General features: G+C 42.7%; 4 protein-coding genes and 1 long non-coding RNA gene across 10 annotated transcripts; 2 read left to right on the forward strand and 3 right to left on the reverse strand.

The window, feature by feature from the left end:
* Positions 1–10: 10 nt before the first annotated feature.
* LOC108154392 (doublesex- and mab-3-related transcription factor A2) lies at positions 11–2,364 on the reverse strand. Its single transcript, XM_017284655.2, has 3 exons — positions 1,885–2,364; positions 313–825; positions 11–255 (listed from the first exon to the last, which is right to left on the reverse strand). The coding sequence occupies exons 1-3, from the start codon at positions 2,140–2,142 to the stop codon at positions 52–54; spliced, it is 975 nt and encodes a 324-aa protein (XP_017140144.1). The 5' UTR covers positions 2,143–2,364; the 3' UTR covers positions 11–51.
* A 2,935-nt stretch (positions 2,365–5,299) lies between these two features.
* Positions 5,300–7,550, forward strand: LOC108156469 (uridine 5'-monophosphate synthase). Its single transcript, XM_017287933.2, has 3 exons — positions 5,300–5,577; positions 5,633–6,149; positions 6,601–7,550. Exons 1-3 carry the CDS (start codon positions 5,425–5,427, stop codon positions 7,410–7,412), a joined length of 1,482 nt encoding a protein of 493 aa, XP_017143422.1. The 5' UTR covers positions 5,300–5,424; the 3' UTR covers positions 7,413–7,550.
* Positions 7,517–13,531, reverse strand: LOC108156470 (annexin B9). 4 transcript variants are annotated; one of them, XM_017287938.2, is made up of 5 exons: positions 13,448–13,530; positions 11,171–11,225; positions 9,841–10,549; positions 9,599–9,780; positions 7,517–7,733 (listed from the first exon to the last, which is right to left on the reverse strand). In XM_017287938.2, exons 2-5 carry the CDS (start codon positions 11,198–11,200, stop codon positions 7,680–7,682), a joined length of 975 nt encoding a protein of 324 aa, XP_017143427.1. In that variant the 5' UTR covers positions 11,201–11,225; positions 13,448–13,530; the 3' UTR covers positions 7,517–7,679. The 4 variants fall into 4 exon arrangements, with proteins under 4 accessions (XP_017143427.1, XP_017143426.1, XP_017143424.1 ...); XM_017287937.2 differs by lacking the exon at positions 7,517–7,733 and adding an exon at positions 7,773–8,225 and having other exon boundaries at positions 13,448–13,531; XM_017287935.2 differs by lacking the exon at positions 7,517–7,733 and adding an exon at positions 8,865–9,269.
* Positions 13,532–14,442: 911 nt separating this feature from the next.
* LOC108156954 (hematopoietic lineage cell-specific protein) lies at positions 14,443–16,865 on the forward strand. 2 transcript variants are annotated; one of them, XM_017288729.2, is made up of 4 exons: positions 14,443–14,584; positions 14,707–14,886; positions 14,971–15,374; positions 15,433–16,865. In XM_017288729.2, exons 2-4 carry the CDS (start codon positions 14,726–14,728, stop codon positions 16,557–16,559), a joined length of 1,692 nt encoding a protein of 563 aa, XP_017144218.1. In that variant the 5' UTR covers positions 14,443–14,584; positions 14,707–14,725; the 3' UTR covers positions 16,560–16,865. The 2 variants fall into 2 exon arrangements, with proteins under 2 accessions (XP_017144218.1, XP_017144219.1); XM_017288730.2 differs by having other exon boundaries at positions 14,712–14,886.
* LOC117187004 lies at positions 16,812–18,920 on the reverse strand. 2 transcript variants are annotated; one of them, XR_004471816.1, is made up of 2 exons: positions 18,715–18,920; positions 16,812–18,576 (listed from the first exon to the last, which is right to left on the reverse strand). It is a non-coding gene; the product is annotated as an uncharacterized LOC117187004 (long non-coding RNA). The 2 variants fall into 2 exon arrangements; XR_004471817.1 differs by having other exon boundaries at positions 18,847–18,912.
* Positions 18,921–19,006: the final 86 nt, after the last annotated feature.

The raw sequence follows: 19,006 nt of genomic DNA on the forward strand, positions 1-19,006 counted from the left end.
TTTAGATTAAATAAATTTATTTCAATTAGCATAATGGATGCCTAGTGGATCCTAGTGGAACTGGTAGCTGTCGAGGCAGGCGCAATTCGGCAGCGTGCAGCGTGGTGCCAGGTTCGATAGGTGCCCCATGGTCACCGGAAAGGAGAGCGGCACAAACCATTTGGGGTAGGCACAAATGGCCGCAGCTGCTGCTGACGGGTTGCTACCAAATGCGGCACTTGGGGGCTTCAGCTCCATCAGTGGTTTGTTTGGGTACTGCAAGGGTTAGCAGCTTTAAACGACTCCTCTCCAGCGAGGTTTTAACACACTCACCTGATCTACTATGACCGGCCTGAAGGCGCTGCTCCTTTGGGGCATGGCCAGCTGTATGCTTTGCATTGAAGTATCTGCCATTGGCAATAGGGATTTGGATACCTCCATGGAAGCTGTCGCTGCTGCTGGAGAGACATTCTCTATGGCCCGTATCAGGTCGAGATCGCAGCGTTTCAGCACCAGCTCCAGGACAGATCGTTTCCTTTGGGGAAAAAGCTGCGCCAGCATATCGATAGCCGTCTGCGAGACATTCTCCCGTCGGGTAGCACTCAAATCCTGGGCCACCGCCGGCGGCTCACACAGTTCCTCCTGCTGCTGTTGCTGCCTTTCCGCCGTCATAGGTTGCTTCTCCAGCTGTTCATCTTCCTTCAGTTGCTGGGGAGAACTGGGCTGCGTGACGGTCAGGCCAAAGATGTTGCCCGGCGGCAGGGCATCGATGGAGCGTCCCGTTTTGTTGGCCACCAGACGCATGGCAATCGCATCCTCCACCGCCTGTTGGCGCTTCAGGGCGACCTGAAGGCCACCAAACAATTGAAATTAATATGCGACAAGTGAACATCTTCCTCTGACTCTGTTTCTATTTGACTTTTCGACAAACAAAAGCCGCAGCGATTCCTTGGGGTATCACACGTCCCCATTTCTACCCTAATGAAATGCGAGACCAGGCCACACTTGTGCAAACAGTTTTGGTAAGCGGATATTTTGCTCGATTTGTTCCTACGCTTTGACAACTTTCCATCATCATCAGCAGGACTCAGGCCTCGTAGAAAGCACCAGGCTGGTTTTCCTGACTAAATCTGTTCTACGTATTCCATTTCATTGGTTCTTTGAGTTGGAATGGGGGTGTCTGCCCATCGGGTATTTGTTTTTGAAATTAGAGCAAGGCGAGCATTTAATCTAAAGACAATATCAATGGTATAGCTTATGGAAATAGTCTGCTACAGAATTCGGTGGCAATGATTGATTGAATTGAATTGTAATTGTAGATATTTCGATACTGATTGAAAAATCTTTAAGTTTAACGTATTTCTAGTAAGCGGATCTGTTGAAATTTGTTAGATCTTTTGGAATATGGCTAAACAGGTTGAAGATTCAACAAATTGGAAGGATTTGGGTCTTCAACAGTTAAGTATGAAGATACATTTGTATCTTAATGTATCTATCCATTTGGGCTGTGCATTGCTAAGGCATTGAATCGGATTATAATATAAAATTGGACGTTGATATGCAACGACTGAAAACAAGCCGAAGCCTGTGACGAGCGGATGAGGAGCGCTGCCGCATAACGCGCGACGCCTATTGCAGGAAAGGTAGATGTTTGACTAATATTCTAGAAAAATTTGAACCAAATCGAACCAAAAGAACTAAGCATGCATTTCAAATTAAAAGTACGTTTATTAATAATTTATTAATTAATGTTAGTATTAGTAATTTCTAGAGAGGGGGCAATTAGTACTAGATAAAATGTAATAGAGCAAATATAGAAGAGCATAAGACCCTAAACGGTTCATGCAAAAAATAATTTGATTTACAAAGCGGCAGAAACTGTTTTCATAGTTTCCCCTTGCTTACCTGAGCCGCCATTATGCGTTGCCTCTCGAAGATCAGGACACACTTGGCACACTTGCAGTTCTTATAGGTGCAGAGCTTCTTATGGCCTCTCAGTTCCGAGATAATGCCATGATTACGACAGCGGGCGCACTTGGGGACTCGATTCGCGACCTTGGGCTGCGGGGACTCTACTATCTTAAGACTTTTGGAGCTTGAGCCAGCTAAACGAGAACGCTTGCTGGGCACCTCACTAATAGAATCATCATTGACACTGGCCATGGTGTTGCGTAGCCGTGAAAAAGACTCAATTAAAACTGATAATTGACCAAAGAAGTTGCAGTGGCGTCGAGGAAGATATTTGTGGCTTTGTTGGGGGCAAGCGAAAAGAAACTAAATTTTGGAAACACTTGGACCCAGGATTTGGAATTGTTTCAAAGCCAACTTGATGCTGAAGCTTTGTTGACTTACGCAGGCGCTTTGGCATTGCGAGGACTTGCCAAGTTTTTTGTGATTCCATTGGTGGTTGCTTGGAATTCAGACTCCACCCATAAGACTCTGGGTGGGGGTTGTGGGAGGAGCAAAAATTCCGAGTCTCTAATGATTGGTAAAAATAGAATAGGAATAGTTTATGGAAGAAACACTACACTATTTGTAGTGTATATTGCTAGTTTATATATACTCAAATTACAAATAATTCCGTTGGCGCCAAACAAGTTCAAAAAAATATCATAGGAGTCCGATAAGAGGAAAATATCGATACAAATAGATCCCGCAAAAAACTTACCGATATATACAGTTCTTATAAGCAGTGTTGCCAATTCAGATATTTTATAGCTAGTACCGGGTAAATATATAATTACTAAATATTATTTAGCTATGTGTTACAATTTCGTATTTTTTTAATGCAATTTTTTGGTACATACTGTTTGGTACATTTTGACATTGAAATTGAGCTGAAGTAAATCTACGATATTTTGGTATATAAAGGTATAGTTTCAGAGATATATTGGAGAACAAAGGGTTTAAAAACTTCCATACGCAGGATTTTTTAATTTTCGCTCACAAATCGTACTTACCTGTATCATTTATTCCAATAGATTGCATTTAAATCCTTTTCGATCATTCTCTTTCAAACAATTTCTATTTGGCGCTTAAGTTTGGTGGGACTTTTTTCGGATTTCCTCTGATGGGATTTTACCTCGCCACAATGTCCCTTTTTAGCTCAACAATGTCCCTACATTCCATACTCACTTACGGCGCATTCCATACGTTTTCTTACGTCTTATGTTGCTGTATGGGACATTCAATTTGTATGGGACAGACTCATGTGCCGAGAAATCGAGCAGCATTGTTCCACAACATTGCGCGGATTGAGCAACATTTTGCATACCCTGGGAAATGGATATTATAGAACTGAGAGAATGCTTGTCATCTAATGCACCAATAAAGGCCAAAACTAGTAAGTCTCTGTTTTAAGGGTATTTCAACGATATTTTGAAGGTAGTGGTCTTCTTACATGTTACGAACCTTTGTTTTCTTCGGGGCAATGCCGGCTAGCCAGTCATCCCAGGGCTGGGTACTTCCCAAGCCCTCAGATCGCACAATATACCAACTAATTGGACATCTCGAACAAATTGAAACAACAAAAGTTACCGACAAAAAAAAACTGCAAACGGACTCTACTCGACAAACAACATTACAGTAACTTCCTTCAACACAGACGTGGACCAGGTCGAGGTGTCGATGTTTTTACCCCTGACGTACCCTCCCTACCTGAGATCTGAATAACAACGTTTTGGATCTCCCTGCCATGTGCAGCAGCCTTACCCTCTCGTTGCTGTGGCTCCTCTTCCCCCCATATTATAATATGGACGGACTTAAATTAGGGGATTAACATATACATATAAATGGAGACGTCTAACAAAAATAAATAATGGGAGTAAATAAGTTAATTGATGCTTTTTTTTCTCTCCCTAAATGGGCGAGGGACCCGCTCTACGTGGCCAGGATTGTGTATTCGAGCCCAGCAAAAAGCAAGCCAGGATGGCGGAGCTGTGACCTATTCCTCTTATGCTTCTTGGGTCTCTTTCCCGTCCCGCTAGTCCTGGTTCCTGGTCTCTCACTGATCTGGATCCCTTTTTCTTTCAGAACAAAAAAAATCACTAGATCACTATGTCCGGCGCGCATGCTCCTCCGTTGCGGGAATTTCTTTCTCTCTGAACCCCCTCTTGGCTTAGCTGCTCTGTTTAATGCTCCCGGGCCGCTGATCCCCATCGGTCTCTCTTCTATCGCCCTTGAACTAGGTTCAAGGGCATGGCCTGATTCGGGCTGCTGGCGGCTCTCTTTTCTTTGGGGTATGGGTGAGTTGGCTTCGGGACTCCGTTATGGGATGAGATCGGAAATCTTCTCTCATAACGGCTCCGGAGAGCGCGCGGAACTCTCACTCTCCAGGACCAGGTGGCGCCTGGTCGCTAACCTTTCGCTAACCTTTCCCCCTTAAATTTTGGCCTTGCCACTCTGTTCAAACTTCTTTCCTCCTCACCGCTTCTATGGGGTATCACCTATCGATATCTTCGCATGCAACATACAGAAACCAAGAATGGGTGTCGGGATCGGGATATATTACCAAGACCCTAATCATATGCATTAATATGTCTAAAATAACAACCTGCCAAAAGGTCTTTATTAATTACGTTTGAAAGCAGCTTGGAATACAGTTTCTTCATAATAAATTAACAAAATAGGGTATACAAATAAGGGCATTTGTAGAAATGCAACAAGTAACAACAAGTTTTTTTGTTGACCTTTTACGTTTAAACCTTGCTGCAGTCAAAATACAATAAATGGGAGTATTTAAAAATATCCAATCTTGTAGAAAATGTCTTCATCAATGGCCTCAAACTATATGGGCAGAGCTAAAGGTTTTAGTTAGTCGGTATTATTCAACGGAATATCAAAATTGAGCAATAGTAACGATTTTTCTCTTACGTTTTATTTGTTTGACCTTCTTCGCTAAAACCTTTTTTTAGGCAAAATCAAGTCAAAGCAAGTATTTAAATTAAGCTAGTAAAGTAAAAAATTGATGAATTAATCGGATAAAACTATGTGGGCAGGGCTGAGAGATCTAGATAGCTAGTAATATTCAACGGAATATCCAAATCGAGGAATATGATTTCCGATCATGAGCACAGAACGGTTAGCCCATTGCCGACCAGTGGGTATTAAAGTGCAAACCACGAAAATTATATAGGTCTTGAAGAATTTTAGCTTTGTTCAGGTGAAAGATATCGTGGAGTTTTTTGTACGTTGAAAGAAGGATCAGATGGATATGCAAGAAGAATTTAATCAGTAATATTTTCCGCCATTTATCTCAAGTCGTTTCACTGTTTAAATAGAAGGGGCTTCAGTGGGCTAAGTTCGTTTTATCAGCGGTCACACTGTATTTCTGTTTCCCACAAACCTGTTTCTCATCACAAAGTTCCAATTGGAGATAGCCAGCTAGCACGTGTCCCCAAATCGACCGACTTGTTGTTTGACTAGATTTAGACTCTGCCGATAATAATGGTTGCCCAGGAGTCTGATAAAATGAAGGCGCTCGCGCTCAAGTTGTTCGAAATCAATGCGTTTAAATTCGGCGACTTCAAGATGAAGGTGGGGATCAATTCGCCGGTTTACTTTGATCTACGTGTAATTGTCAGCTATCCGGATGTGATGGTGAGTGGATGTTTCTGTGATATCAACATTAGTGTACTGTACTTAATTTCCCTAGCAAACAGTCTCGGATTTGCTGGTGGAGCACATCAAGGAAGTCCAATTGAGCGCCAAGCATGTGTGCGGCGTGCCCTATACGGCCCTGCCCCTGGCCACGATCGTCTCCGTGCAGCAGGGCACGCCGATGCTGGTGCGGCGGAAGGAGGCAAAAGCCTACGGCACCAAGAAGCTCATCGAGGGCATCTTCAATGCTGGGGACACCTGTCTGATTGTCGAAGATGTTGTCACATCGGGCTCAAGCATCCTGGAGACAGTTCGTGATCTGCAGAGCGAGGGTATTGTGGTTACAGACGCCGTTGTGGTGGTGGATCGAGAGCAAGGCGGCGTGGCCAACATAGCCAAACACGGCGTGAAGATGCACTCCCTCTTCACGCTGTCCTTCCTGCTGAACACCCTGCATGTGGCGGGCCGCATCGAGAAGTCGACCGTGGACGCGGTGGCCAAGTACATAGCCGCCGTCCAGATTAACAGCGATGGCTCTTTCGTGGGTGGCGATAAGCCCGATGTTACCGGAGGTGTGTATGCTCTATATTCTTTTAGTTCCCCCCCAGATATGGTAAAGATAATGAATACATGACACGCGCGCATGTACGGTTTAGTCGGTCCCAATGAGCTCTGATTGCCCAGAGGCCACAAATCCCCATGCCCCCGGTCTGATTCAATTAGGGACGTGCCATAAACCACCGCCTAAATTAGCTTTTATTTTCCCTTTGATATAAATATTTGTTATACTGCCGCCATAAAAGCTGCTTCCCCCGACTGGTTTCCAATCTGCCTCGAGTAGCGAGCGACAAGATCAGGTTTGAAGCTACTTAAAGCCGTCACGTGATGCTAGAAAGCGTTCATTGAATTATGTCATGCTTATCAGCTAATCGAGTGCCAAAGACCCTCTCCAATTGAATCTATTTAAAGGCATTCTCCCTGCTGATACTAAAAATACGCAAACGTTTGTGTTTCTTTCGCCAGCCAATGACTTGCAGCGAACCAAACTGACCTACGAGAGTCGCGCCAATCTGGCCAAGAGTGCGGTGGCCAAGCGACTCTTCAACCTGATGGCCAGCAAGCAGACGAACCTGTGCCTGGCCGCCGATCTGACCAAGGCCGATGACATCCTGGACATAGCCGACAAGTGCGGCCCCCACATCTGCCTGCTCAAGACACACGTGGACATTATCGAGGACTTCAGCGAGGGATTCATTACCAACCTGAAGTCGCTTGCAAAGCGGCACAACTTCCTGCTCATGGAAGATCGCAAGTTTGCGGACATTGGCAATACCGTTTCTCTGCAGTACGGCAAGGGCATATACAAGATCTCCAGCTGGGCGGATTTGGTGACAGCCCACACCCTTCCTGGTCGGAGCGTTCTTCAAGGGTTGAAGGCGGCTCTTGGCCCGGGTGATGCCAGCAAGGAGCGCGGTGTCTTTCTCCTGGCCGAGATGTCGGCCAGTGGCAATCTCATCGACGACAAGTACAAGGAGAACAGCAACAAGATAGCCACCGAAGGTGCTGACGTGGACTTTGTGGCCGGTGTGGTGTGTCAATCCTCCAAGACGTTCGCCTTCCCGGGACTGCTGCAGCTCACGCCCGGAGTGAAGATTGACGAGAGTGTGGACAAGCTGGGACAGCAGTACCAGACGCCCGAGCATGTGATCCAGGAGCGTGGCGCTGACATCGGCGTGGTGGGACGCGGCATTTTGCAAGCCTCTTATGTAGAGCAGGCGGCTCAGACGTACCGCGATCGCCTGTGGGCGGCCTATAAGGATCGCGTAGCCAAGTAAAGACAGAGAGGCTTCCCTTAGCATTCCGTATTTCAATTTGAATAGAAATTTCCCCCTTCATTTGGTTTTGGTTAAATAATTTAAGCGCAACAAAAGACAAATTATTTTCACGATTTTAAAATGCATTTATGAATTGAACTCTAGATAAGAATTTTCCACAGAAAAACGTATCCAATTTTAAGATAAGAGTCACAACAAATAGTAGATAAAGTTACAACAATCGATGTGTGTGTTAATGATAGATAACAATAGTATATTATCTGATTCCTAGTAAGAAGCCAGACACTGCAATACGTAGCTATAGTCGCCGGATATATCGTCCTGTAAATGAAATCGAGAGGAGGAGAACATTGTTGAATCTTACGTAGTTTTGCCATCGAACTAAGCAAACTTTATTGTTGTTAATAGCAAGCACAATACTATATATATATTTATGCATATATACAAGTACTATATGCAGAATAATTCACAAGGAAAAACACATGTATACAAAATAAAACACACATAAAAAATCAGTATAATCGAGACGTTAGACGTTATTGCACAGAGGAAATACTAAGAGGGTTTTCTTTGAAAATTACATCTGGAATTAGGGAACTACATAAATAATTTCATTCGTTTCTTTTTTTGTTCTTTTAAGTTTGTTATTTCTTCAAAATGCAACATTTTCTGTTTTTGTTTTTTTTTTTTTGGCATTTTCTATTTTAGCAGTTGGGGGGGAAATTTGGGTGTATATATCGTATGCTGGCTGGATCCGCTCTACCAAGCCGCTAGTGTGACTAGTACATATCCAATATCGGTTTCCGCATCCTCCTGTGATGTTTGCAGGAAAGATAGAAGCGTGAAAAGAGCAAATATCAGAGCATTTTATTTTGTATACATTGCTTAAGGCTTGGCTTTAAGCCATAAGTAATTCTTTGTAAGAGAATGTTATAGGTTAAAATCGTGTAAAATGGTTGAAGGAAGGAATTCTTGGTGCTATTAGCATATATATTTATGATCTGAGAGCAACACAAATTTAAATTTGCGCGCGTTTTCTTTGTAAGTAACATGTACATGACATCTACACGACATGTACCTTACATGCATAAGCAGTGTAAATGAACATTAGCTGAAAGCATCGTAAGCAGTGTAAGTGGATTGAACTCACTTTTAAATAAATTTTAAAGTACGTTATACTGATCAGGAATATATATCTATGAGAATAACCATTTTCTTCTTCCACACACATATCTTATATATATTTTAAACCTTAAAAAACCACTGCCCAAGTTAATGAAAAGTGTTAAGCGACTAACAGAGCGCTGTTAGTGACATGACAGGCAGTGCAGTATTTCCACAGAAACTCAAATTGAATTTTATATTTTTTCATCGTTTTTTTTTTTATTTTGTTGCGTTTTTTAACGATTTAAATAGCAAATGAGACTCGAAAAACAAAACAAAACCATAGCATAAGCTAAAACATAGTCAAATGTTATATTTATATGTATAAGGATAAAATTATGTGCATGTTTCGTGCATAGTTATAATAATTAACATGATGCTAGAGACGGTAGAACTGATTTGTAGAACTGAATCTAATTCTGTGGGCCTTAAATGCACTGTTCATTGCTCGTATTCTTGAAAATCTTGTTCCAGTGTAAAATCTACACGAAAGTGTTTAACTATTCGATATCTGAACTCTCTCTTTTTGTACATTTTATTAAGTGTATTTAGTAGATAGATAGCTTAAGGCATGGAACAGACGACAGTGAAAAGGTATTGTTGGAGCTGATTCTTGATTTTTGGTTGGGGGTTTCTTTTCTAGAATCCAACAATGGCCAATAGGGCGCGCTTATAATCGCCAGATGTGTCGCCCTAAAAATATAGAATATGCCACGTTTTAATGTTTTTTTTTATGCACACAAATAAAATTAAATCAAGTTTAGGGGAAAGTTATGGCATTGCGGGAAAGCGCTGGGAAAATATCTACAGAATAGATCGATGCATTGCGGATACAGAAGAATGAGTTATGAGGTTTGCATTATAAAAAGAAGAACGGCACCAAAGGCAGCTAAATGATTAGATGGATTATATATTTCTCTGACAGATACGCATTCGATGTGGTGTTATTTTTGGGGTATCACACCCCGTGCAAGGCACAATCAAATGAGTTAATTATAAGGATAGTAAAAATCGGTATTTACCTTGATCCACGACTCCAGGCTCTTGCCGTACTTGTTCTGGAATGCCTCCTTGATGTCACCCAGATCGATCTCCGAGCGGCTGACAACGATGCGGATCAGCGTCTTGTCCTTGGTGCCCATGCCAGCCATGGAATCGTGCAGACGCTCCGAGAAGTAATCGATCTTGGACTTGCAGCACTTGACTATTGGAAGAATTTTAATCATAAGTAAATAATTCAATCAGTTAGGAGTCCAAAACGTACCAATGGCAAGGAATCCCTTCTCCACAGAGCCGCTGAACTCCTTCTTGATGGCCTTCTCGATGTCGTTGCCGGACAGGTTCTCGTATTCGAGGAAGATCTGACGCAGCTGCTGGTACGAGCGGGTGATGAGGATCGAGTTGAAAGTGGACTCATCAGTGCCCCACTGTCCCTCGCCGGCGTCGTGCAGAGCCTGAGCATCGGCGATGGCCGCAGCCTCATCGACGCCCTGGTTCTCGTCACGATTGCCTTGGACGAGGGACACGCAGAGGCGCTTGAAGTGTCCACTGGTGTCGCCCTTCAGGTCCGACTCCAGAGACTTGCCAAAGCTCTGCTCGTAGAACTGGGCAATGGTCTTGATGCCATAGTTGGACAGGGTGCAGAGGATCTCAATGATGGCCTCCTCATCGGTACCCACTCCGGAGATGGCGTCGTGCAGCTCCTGGGCATAGAATTGTGGCAGCGGTGTCATCAGCGCCAAAATCACATCCTCGAACTTGCCGCCCAGCTCCGACTTGAGGTCCGAAATCAGATCCTTGCCGTACGAGGTCTTAAAAGCCTCCGCAATCTCCAGACGCTGCACAATGCCGCGACGGGCCAGGATTTCAATGATCGCCTTCTCATCGGTGCCGAAGCCCTTCATGGCCTTGCGCAGGATTGCCGCATCCTCAACGGGATCGAAGGGATCTGCCGGGTAGACAGTGGGTGTGCACTAAAGATACAGAAACCACAGAGATTGAGTAAGTAAGTGAGTAACAACCCTGAGTAATTCCTCATCACAGAGGGAGAGTGCGGCTGATGAATACTTGGGTTTTTTTTCTACAATTGTGAGGCACGTAATACCCGTAAAGGTTCTGCTCTGTGACTCAGCAGCATTAAGCAGAACAATGTTTTTAGAACTTATTTATACTATATAAGATTATTCTCCTTTTTCCTTTTGTTATGCTAATTTAGCTTTGCATTGTACATAATCTGCGGTTCTTTCTTTTTTGGCACTGCTGTCAAGCTCTTATCAAAAAGAGACCTGATAGGAATTCCCAATCAACGGCACCTTTTGCCCTATCTGTCAGTACTTGTTTTTCAGTAATTATCTCGACTACGAGTACTCTATACAATTTAATGAACGTGTAATTGCTCCAGTAAATTACAGATAATTGGTTATCATCTGATTCAGGTCGAGATTCAAATGTTTGTAGATTAAAGGAAAGACTTGGACTTTTTATGAATAGGATATCTTTCAGTGCAGAGAAACACCCTCTTTGGCTTAATAATGCTAAGAAATAGAATACAATTCCTTCCCCAGATCCCCAGATTCAATCCATTCTCTACTCACCTTGAACGGATAGTATTCAGCGGAGCTCATTTTGATTTGGTTGTTTGTGGAAAATCTGTAAATGGGTTGTAATAAAGCATAATTATTATTAAATATTTGATGTGTAAAAGGAAACCAAATCGTGCTAGAGGTCGCATGAGAGCTAATGAACGTGTTCAAACTCAAGACCGGGGCCCTGCCCTATGACATCATTCTAGAGAGGCCGTGTGGGAACCATGGAAACTCTCGCAGTACGCATACGCATCAAACTACACATTTTCCCCATTGATTTTACGTACCCAAAGAGCCTGATGTTTTTCTAGTTTTATTTCTGTTTCAACCCGAACCAAGTTCAACGAACAACTGGAAAGGAAAGTGAAAGTTTTCAGTGGTTCGGTAGCTAGGGAAATGGAACTTGAATTGGGTTTGGGCTTGTCTGATAAGTATAAATGTTGTTTCGTGATAGCTGCAATGAACAAGACAAAACCCACACGAAATGGCCTTATAAACGGATGAGCTCATTCCGTTCTGCTGTGGAACACATTGCGGACATGACACGTTTATGGCCAAGAGAGAGAAAGCTTCAGGGAAATGCCGCCACCGCCACCCAGCCGACATACTATCCGCATCACCTGCCTCTAGCATAACCAGTTGGGTTGTCAACTGGGACACTATCTTATTTATTTATTTTTGGGCACTTTGAGCTGATATAATCCGGAAAATCAATAGTGCCAAATGACTTTATAGTAAATGGTATTTTTGAACCAAGTTTCGGCGGGGGACATGCACATGTTGTGCCAGAAATATGCGTATGTTTTGCCAAAGTAGAAAGTCAACAAAAGATACAACAGAAAAAAACAACATTGAAAAAAGCAAAGACGTGGCGAAGCTTCCAAACAGGCCAAAACCATCAACAACAACGCCTCTGCAGGCCGAAAGCTATAGAGCTATAAACAAACAACAATTTTCTTGGCCCCAACCATAAGATATTGTAGCTCTGGAACCGGTTGTTCTGGATTGTACATACATCTGTTTTTTTTTGTGTTTAGACACAAAATGTATTGTTTTTTCTGGCAAACAAATTTTTGGAAGTGATTGAAGAACTTGAAAATAAAGAGACGACCACTTGAATGCTCTTCAGTGGGGATGGGCTGGGTTAGACATCCAATTATTCATTCATGACGTTCTTCTATCAATAGCCTCCAAATGATCATTAAATATGAATCATAGACTCGTGAGATCTGTGACGTCAATGTGAAGCTTTAGACGTGACTCGAGTTTTGAGACCGGAGAGAAAAACTAGACGAAATGGGCCTATAGAGAGCCTATAGCCTCTATAGCCTATAGAGAGAGTTCTGGAAATGGTCTAGCTCGTGACTCGTTCAAAAATGTGTGAATAATTTCATAAACAAAAGCTTTCCGACTTCGAACAACTTCTTTAGAGTCAACTCTTGTCGGACTGTACCTCGAATTAATATTCACGAATCTGTTTTATGGCAATGTTTAGTAACTTAGTCGGTAGTAAACCTTGATGGCACACCTTTATAATTGCTCGACCTAAAATGCGCTACCAATTGCTAGCAAAGGAATGTTACTTGACAACATACGATGCGATATGAGTAATACTATGTACTGGAAGCCTATGGTGTATATAGTGCACTTGTATAGATGGGTCTGACTGTAGTTGGAATGGAAGCTTCCTGGGTGTGCAATTGAAGTTGATTGAATTAAGTAGAGAGATCGGATAAGCAGCACGATTCTTTATTATTCTAAAGAACTCAATTGGAAATACTTTCGAAAAAGTAAAATTGAGTAAAATTGAAACGAGATGAACCACAAGTCACACGCGTCTGCGGCTGGGAGAGGAGAGCACAAAGCGTTAGAGAGAGTGCGAGACCGAGACCCCACCACATTTGATGATGTCATCTTTGGCTAGCAAATTAAGTGTTTTTTTCTCTCCTTTTATCTGGTTGTAGTTGAAAGGGGCGGCGCAAATTTCAATCGAAAAGTAAATAAATGTGAGATTTCATCTCTCTTTGGGTCCCAAGGTTGTGGCCACGTCCACGTACAAGTGTTCTCTAGCTAATTCTTGAGATACCGCACCCAGAATTACTCGTATAGTAATGCCCTTGGCATACGAAATCATACACTTTCTTTTGCACTTTTCGTTTGTTTTTGCACTTGTATTTTGTTGGTGGTCGGACAATACGAAAGACGGGACACAGCGGGAACAAACAAAATGGGTAATCTAGGAGAGAAATTCCACAATAAATTTACCAAGTGATATTTTTAACGTACAAACTTTTCGAAGCGAACTGTAAGCGAGAGAAGAAAATACTGAATCATTTGACGCTCGCGGTCGTCACTTTTATATGTGGGGCTCTCTCTCTCTCTCACTGTGGGGCCGCTGCCGCTTCCATTGGAATCATTGGAAGTGTAAAAGCCGGTGTATGGGATCCAAAAGAGAGAGAATGTGAGGGAGTATTGGGGTGTTGGTGAGTTGGCGTCTTATGGGGGGCATCGCTGGTTTACAAACTAATTGAAAATATCAGATTTTTCACTGGTCTTTAGACGAAAGTAGATTAAATTATATTCTATACACAAATTCCAATTAATTAACAGCATTACAAAGTTCTATGCATAAAGCTGTGTTTGGAGATCTCAACTAGATTGGAAAACCGTGCTCTCCTACGCTCTAGGCAAATATCGTATCTGGATGAATCACCAGATCAATGGAAGCTGCTGATGCGATAACCATGACGTGAATCTTAATATAGCTTTGATATTTACTAATGACGCCACAAGGGAAAATGTGAGGAAATTATGAGTAATCTGTTTCCAGTATAAATTAAGTGGGTCAGTTCATAACGGCTAAAATTTTGACCCGCTGTCGCTCTTCTCTTTTGGTATTCATTTGAATTGTATTTGTATTTGTATTTACGGTGTATTTGTAAAATTTGACGGTATATTTTGGTATTTAATTTAATCGGTAATAACCGGTCGATAGCAATGAGTCCCATCCCAATGCATTTCCCACTTTTTGGGCAAAATACAAGAAATGCAAGTGTTTAAAATAAGCCAGTCAAGTAAAAAATAGGTTCATTAATTGTATAAAATAACGTGTTCAGGGCAGTGGGTTTTATATAGCTTGTAATATTCGACGGAATAACACAAACGAGGAATATGTATAATAGAACTTGAATTCGTCAGTATAGTTAAGATATATTTTTTAAATGAGACGGTATATTTTGGTATGTTTCTGAGGGTCGGACGGTATGTTTTTTTTGACAAATCCGCGGTCACACTGCACTCCATTCAATAATTCCTTTTCGGCAATTGTTTAAAAAAATTGTTTAAACATTTCCCGATAAACGTTCGACAACATTCTGCAACTTTTACAGCATCTGTTCTGCATTTATAGTTTGTGAGAAGCCCGTAAGTAAATCATAAATAGCCGCTATGCAGTTATGCAGCGACACAGCCCCTCCCATTTATTATCTGAATGTAAAAGAAAACCTGCCCCGCCGACTAATGTGTGTGTTTATCTTTTGTGGCAGATAAGGATAAGCCAGTAGTATGTGGAAAGCAAGTGCTGGTCATCAGATACAGGCCACGAGTGCCGCCGAAGATGATGACTGGGAGACCGATCCGGATTTTATCAACGATGTCAATGAACAAGAGCAGCGCTGGGGATCGAAGACGATCGATGGCAGTGGCCGCACAGCGGGCGCCATTGAGTGAGTCATTATCTCATTAATTTCGCTGGAAATACGAGTTCATTGTTTTCATTAATGTTCTTTCCCTGTTTACAACAATGACAGCATGGACAAGTTGCGTGAAGAGACGGAACGCTCGGACTTGGACAAGAAAAAGCAATTATTAAAGGATCAGAATGCTGGCTATGGCTACGGTGGAAAGTTCGGTGTGGAGAAGGATCGAATGGACAAGTCGGCGGTGGGCCATGACTACCAGGAAAAGGTGGCTAAGCATGCCTCGCAGAAGGATTACAGCGACGGATTCGGTGGTAAATTTGGTGTGCAATCGAATCGTGTTGACAAATCAGCTGTGGGCTGGGATCACATCGAGAAGGTTGAGAAGCATGCCTCACAAAAGGATTACTCGTCGGGCTTTGGTGGCAAATTCGGTGTGCAATCGGATCGAGTGGATAAATCGGCCGTCGGTTGGGATCACATTGAAAAGGTCGAGAAACACGAGTCACAGAAGGGTAAGAGATTCTCATTCTGATGGCTCAACAACACTATAGCCACGATTCTTTGTTTTAGATTACTCCAAGGGCTTTGGGGGTAAGTTTGGTGTCCAGGAGGATCGTAAGGACAAATCCGCGGTGGGCTGGGATCATAAAGAGGCCCCACAAAAGCATGCCAGTCAGGTGGATCATAAGGTCAAGCCAGTTATTGAGGGAGCCAAACCTTCGAATCTGCGTGCCAAATTCGAGAATCTGGCCAAGAACTCCGAGGAGGAGTCGCGCAAGCGATCCGAAGAGCAGAAACGTTTGCGTGAGGCCAAGGACAAGCGGGATCGGGAGGAGGCAGCCAAGCAGACGGTCGCGGAGAACACTCCCCGAACCTCTACTGAAACGCCGCCACCAAAGGGCAGTCGGGCGGCCATCCAGACGGGTCGAGCTGGAGGCATTGGCAATGCCATCAGTGCGTTCAACCAAATGCAATCACCCGTCTCTGAGACACCTCCGGCACGCAAGGAACCCATTGTCATTCCCAAAGCACTGCCGCCTAAAGTGGAAGTGGCTGACGAACCCCAACCAGAGTCACCAGCTCCGGTTGCTGCTGCTGTTCCTGCTTCCGCTCCTGCGCCTGTTGTGGTCAAAGAGGCAGCACCCCCCGCAAAGGTCATTGCACGACCTCCGGATGTTGTGCCTCAGATTGAAGTTGAGACCGTGGACACGCCCCCCAGAAGTGAACCCACATCCCCAGCGCATGAGCCAACGCCTCAAGTGCAACGTCAGGCCGAACCGCAATCGCAACCGCAACCTGAACCTGAGCCAGAGCCTGTGGCGGAACCGCTATATCAAAATCAGGCGGAGATTAAGGCTGCCTCGCCACAGCCACCGGCAGCTTCCCCCCTTCCACCATCAACGAATGGTGCCACGCCTGAGCCTGCCCCAGAAGCTGCTGCTGCTGCTGCCACAACCTTTGAGGAGGCCATCTATGCAAACTCTGATAATCTGGCCGACTACTTGGAGGACACTGGCACACATGCCCTGGCGCTTTTCGACTACCAGGCGGCCGATGATGATGAGATATCGTTCGATCCCGACGATTTGATCACCCACATCGAGAAGATCGATGACGGGTGGTGGCGTGGACTGTGCAAGAACCGCTATGGCCTCTTTCCGGCCAACTATGTGCAGGTTGTCGAACAAAATTCCTAAGTTCCATGAAACAGTATGCTTCCGTTTGAAATTCACGATAGAACAAAATCAAATTGTATTTACTTTACTTACTAACCGAAACAACAAACAATACAGATGTTGGATTATAAAATCGATTCACTACTAACCCAAACCCATTTTGTGTGCCCCTCCCCCCACAAGCATTGTGTCCCATTTTGTGTGCAACGAACTGCTAGAGATTGAAATTATTATTGTAATTTGTTATTCTAGCACTTGAACGAACTATTCATGGTATTCCATATATATTTGATATATCATTTACAAAAATGCCCATTTTACATTCTTTTTGTATCATTTAATAGTATATTTTTCAAAGAAAATACTATGCCAAACTATATTTATGTTTTTCGCCTTAAGAAATCGTATGTGCAAAAATTTTTACATTCATTTGATATTTTATTAGTTGCTTATGAAGTTTTTGATGATGTGTCAAAATAACGATTTTGATCTTTTTAAATTGTATAAAGTCTATGAATGTTTCCCATGTCAGGTAAAATCTAATGTTAAAGACAGTCACAACAGAAAAGTCTGCTCTTTTGATAAATAAATACTTAATAAAGTTTATCAATAACAAATATTATTTAAGGATGGTTTTCAGAGTCACGAAGTCGTTTGGTTTCCTCTTTAGTGTGTGGTAGGGCCTTTGCAGGGCTGTTTCTCTTGAATGAAGTGCCTTTTTTTCTTATCTCTTGCCTACACACTTGACCCAAACAGTGAATAATTCAAGGGATACTTACAATTGCTGAAATGGCGTACTATATACTGGTCGTTTGTAATGAATCATATCATTTATGGTGCAGTGGCAGTGACAGTGGCGGCTGGACAAAGGGAATGAGAACTTTGCATTGTGCCGATTAGTCAGTTTTTTCTTTTCAAGAACAAGCCATATTTCCATAGCTTAGACACGGCGACATGGTATTTAGCTTATCACAAATATTGGGCGTCGGATCACAATCGAAAGAAATGTCAGACCAAATCAAAATCAGTAACCGATAAAATTGATTTATAAATTGAATTTTTGATTTTAGAGGGTATTACGATAAAGTGTGCGTGTTGTAGGTAGCGTTGGAAATACTACGTTGAGATTGTCTGTCAATTCAAATGCTTGTGTGGGACGGGGTCTAAATCTCGTAATTGTATACGCGTAAACTTACCGTAAACCTGTGGTTAATGATAAAACATAGGGCCAGATAGAGAGGGAGAGAATAGTCCCAGCCTCTACGGAAAATTTGTCGTACGTCATGGGGCGTGGGCACGAATCTGCTGAGGGTCCTGAGGTATTATCAAAAAATCCCCTATCAAAAAACGCTCCAGCCAGCCGTTGGTGGGCACGGCATGTTTTCTCGCTCCGCCCCCTCTGTCCCTCAGGGGCTGTAATCAGCAAAACATAAGCCTCGCGAGCGAGCGACTGCCGGCGGCCAGAAAGAGAGCAGAGGCAGCATTTGTATTTCGAATAAATAGCGGCTACAGTTAAACGCCAGCACTCGTCATTCAGCGGTGATCGTGTTCAGAGGCAGACGTGCGAAACTCAAAATCAACGTATTATCGTTACAGAGGTATGTTAATTTAGCAGCGAGCTTACAGCGAATGAAAAAGTTCGTTCTTAATCGGTATATTAACGGTATATTTCGGTATATTTTATCGCGGTCAGACCAGGGTGAGCATTTACCATTATATATTTAAATATATATTTTGAAGTCGGTAAATATCAATCTATTCAATTTGCATTCAAATCCCTGTATTTTATTCACTTTCAAACAATTTCGATTTGGCGCGCAATTCTCATATCCACGACACGGATTTTAGCAACATACTAAATACCCTGGGGAAAAGGATATTATAGAATTGAGGATATGTTTGTCATCTCAGGCGCCAAATCTATTTTAACGATATTTTGGAGTTAGTAATCTTCTTACAGAAACCAAGAATAGGTACCGGGATCGATATATACATCATATGCCTAAACAGTAACATAGTAATAGGGTAACATGTCAATCTGAAACAAAGTCATTAGTTATTCGAAACGTTCAGCTTGGAAAACAGAATTTAAATGTTAATTTTATGATATAGGGTATAGATATGTCCGAACTAAAAGGGGATACCTGTTGACCAGCAACATTCCATACACACTTACGTTTTAATCGGCCATTGTTTTACCTTTTTTGTTTGAACCCTTTTTTATACACAATCAAATATAAAAGAGAACTTAAAATTAGACAATCATGTAGAAAATTTATTCATTTATCGGATAAAATTATGTGCTTACTGTTGAGTGTTCTAGCTAACTAGTAATATTCAACCGAATAGAAAAATCGAGGACTATGATTTTCGATCATGAACACAAACCGATTAACCCATTGTCGACCAGTCGGTATTAAAGTAAAAACCACGAAAATAATACGTCTTGAAGAATTTTTTCGTTGTTC

This window comes from Drosophila miranda, chromosome 2, assembly GCF_003369915.1.
Source record: "Drosophila miranda strain MSH22 chromosome 2, D.miranda_PacBio2.1, whole genome shotgun sequence".
Lineage (NCBI taxonomy): Eukaryota > Metazoa > Arthropoda > Insecta > Diptera > Drosophilidae > Drosophila > Drosophila miranda.

Coding starts and splice junctions, on each gene's coding strand:
- LOC108156954 (XM_017288729.2), top strand. CDS start 14,726: ATGTGGAAAGCAAGTGCTGGTCATCAGATACAGGCCACGAGTGCCGCC. Junction 14,887..14,970: donor CGCACAGCGGGCGCCATTGA/GTGAGTCATTAT, acceptor CAACAATGACAG/CATGGACAAGTTGCGTGAAG. Junction 15,375..15,432: donor GAAACACGAGTCACAGAAGG/GTAAGAGATTCT, acceptor TCTTTGTTTTAG/ATTACTCCAAGGGCTTTGGG.
- LOC108156469 (XM_017287933.2), top strand. CDS start 5,425: ATGGTTGCCCAGGAGTCTGATAAAATGAAGGCGCTCGCGCTCAAGTTG. Junction 5,578..5,632: donor TCAGCTATCCGGATGTGATG/GTGAGTGGATGT, acceptor TAATTTCCCTAG/CAAACAGTCTCGGATTTGCT. Junction 6,150..6,600: donor TAAGCCCGATGTTACCGGAG/GTGTGTATGCTC, acceptor TTCTTTCGCCAG/CCAATGACTTGCAGCGAACC.
- LOC108156470 (XM_017287938.2), bottom strand. CDS start 11,200: ATGAGCTCCGCTGAATACTATCCGTTCAAG. Junction 10,550..11,170: donor CTGAATACTATCCGTTCAAG/GTGAGTAGAGAA, acceptor CTGTATCTTTAG/TGCACACCCACTGTCTACCC. Junction 7,734..9,598: donor GCCTGGAGTCGTGGATCAAG/GTAAATACCGAT, acceptor TTTCATTTACAG/GACGATATATCCGGCGACTA.
- LOC108154392 (XM_017284655.2), bottom strand. CDS start 2,142: ATGGCCAGTGTCAATGATGATTCTATTAGTGAGGTGCCCAGCAAGCGT. Junction 826..1,884: donor AACGCATAATGGCGGCTCAG/GTAAGCAAGGGG, acceptor GGTGGCCTTCAG/GTCGCCCTGAAGCGCCAACA. Junction 256..312: donor GGCCGGTCATAGTAGATCAG/GTGAGTGTGTTA, acceptor TAACCCTTGCAG/TACCCAAACAAACCACTGAT.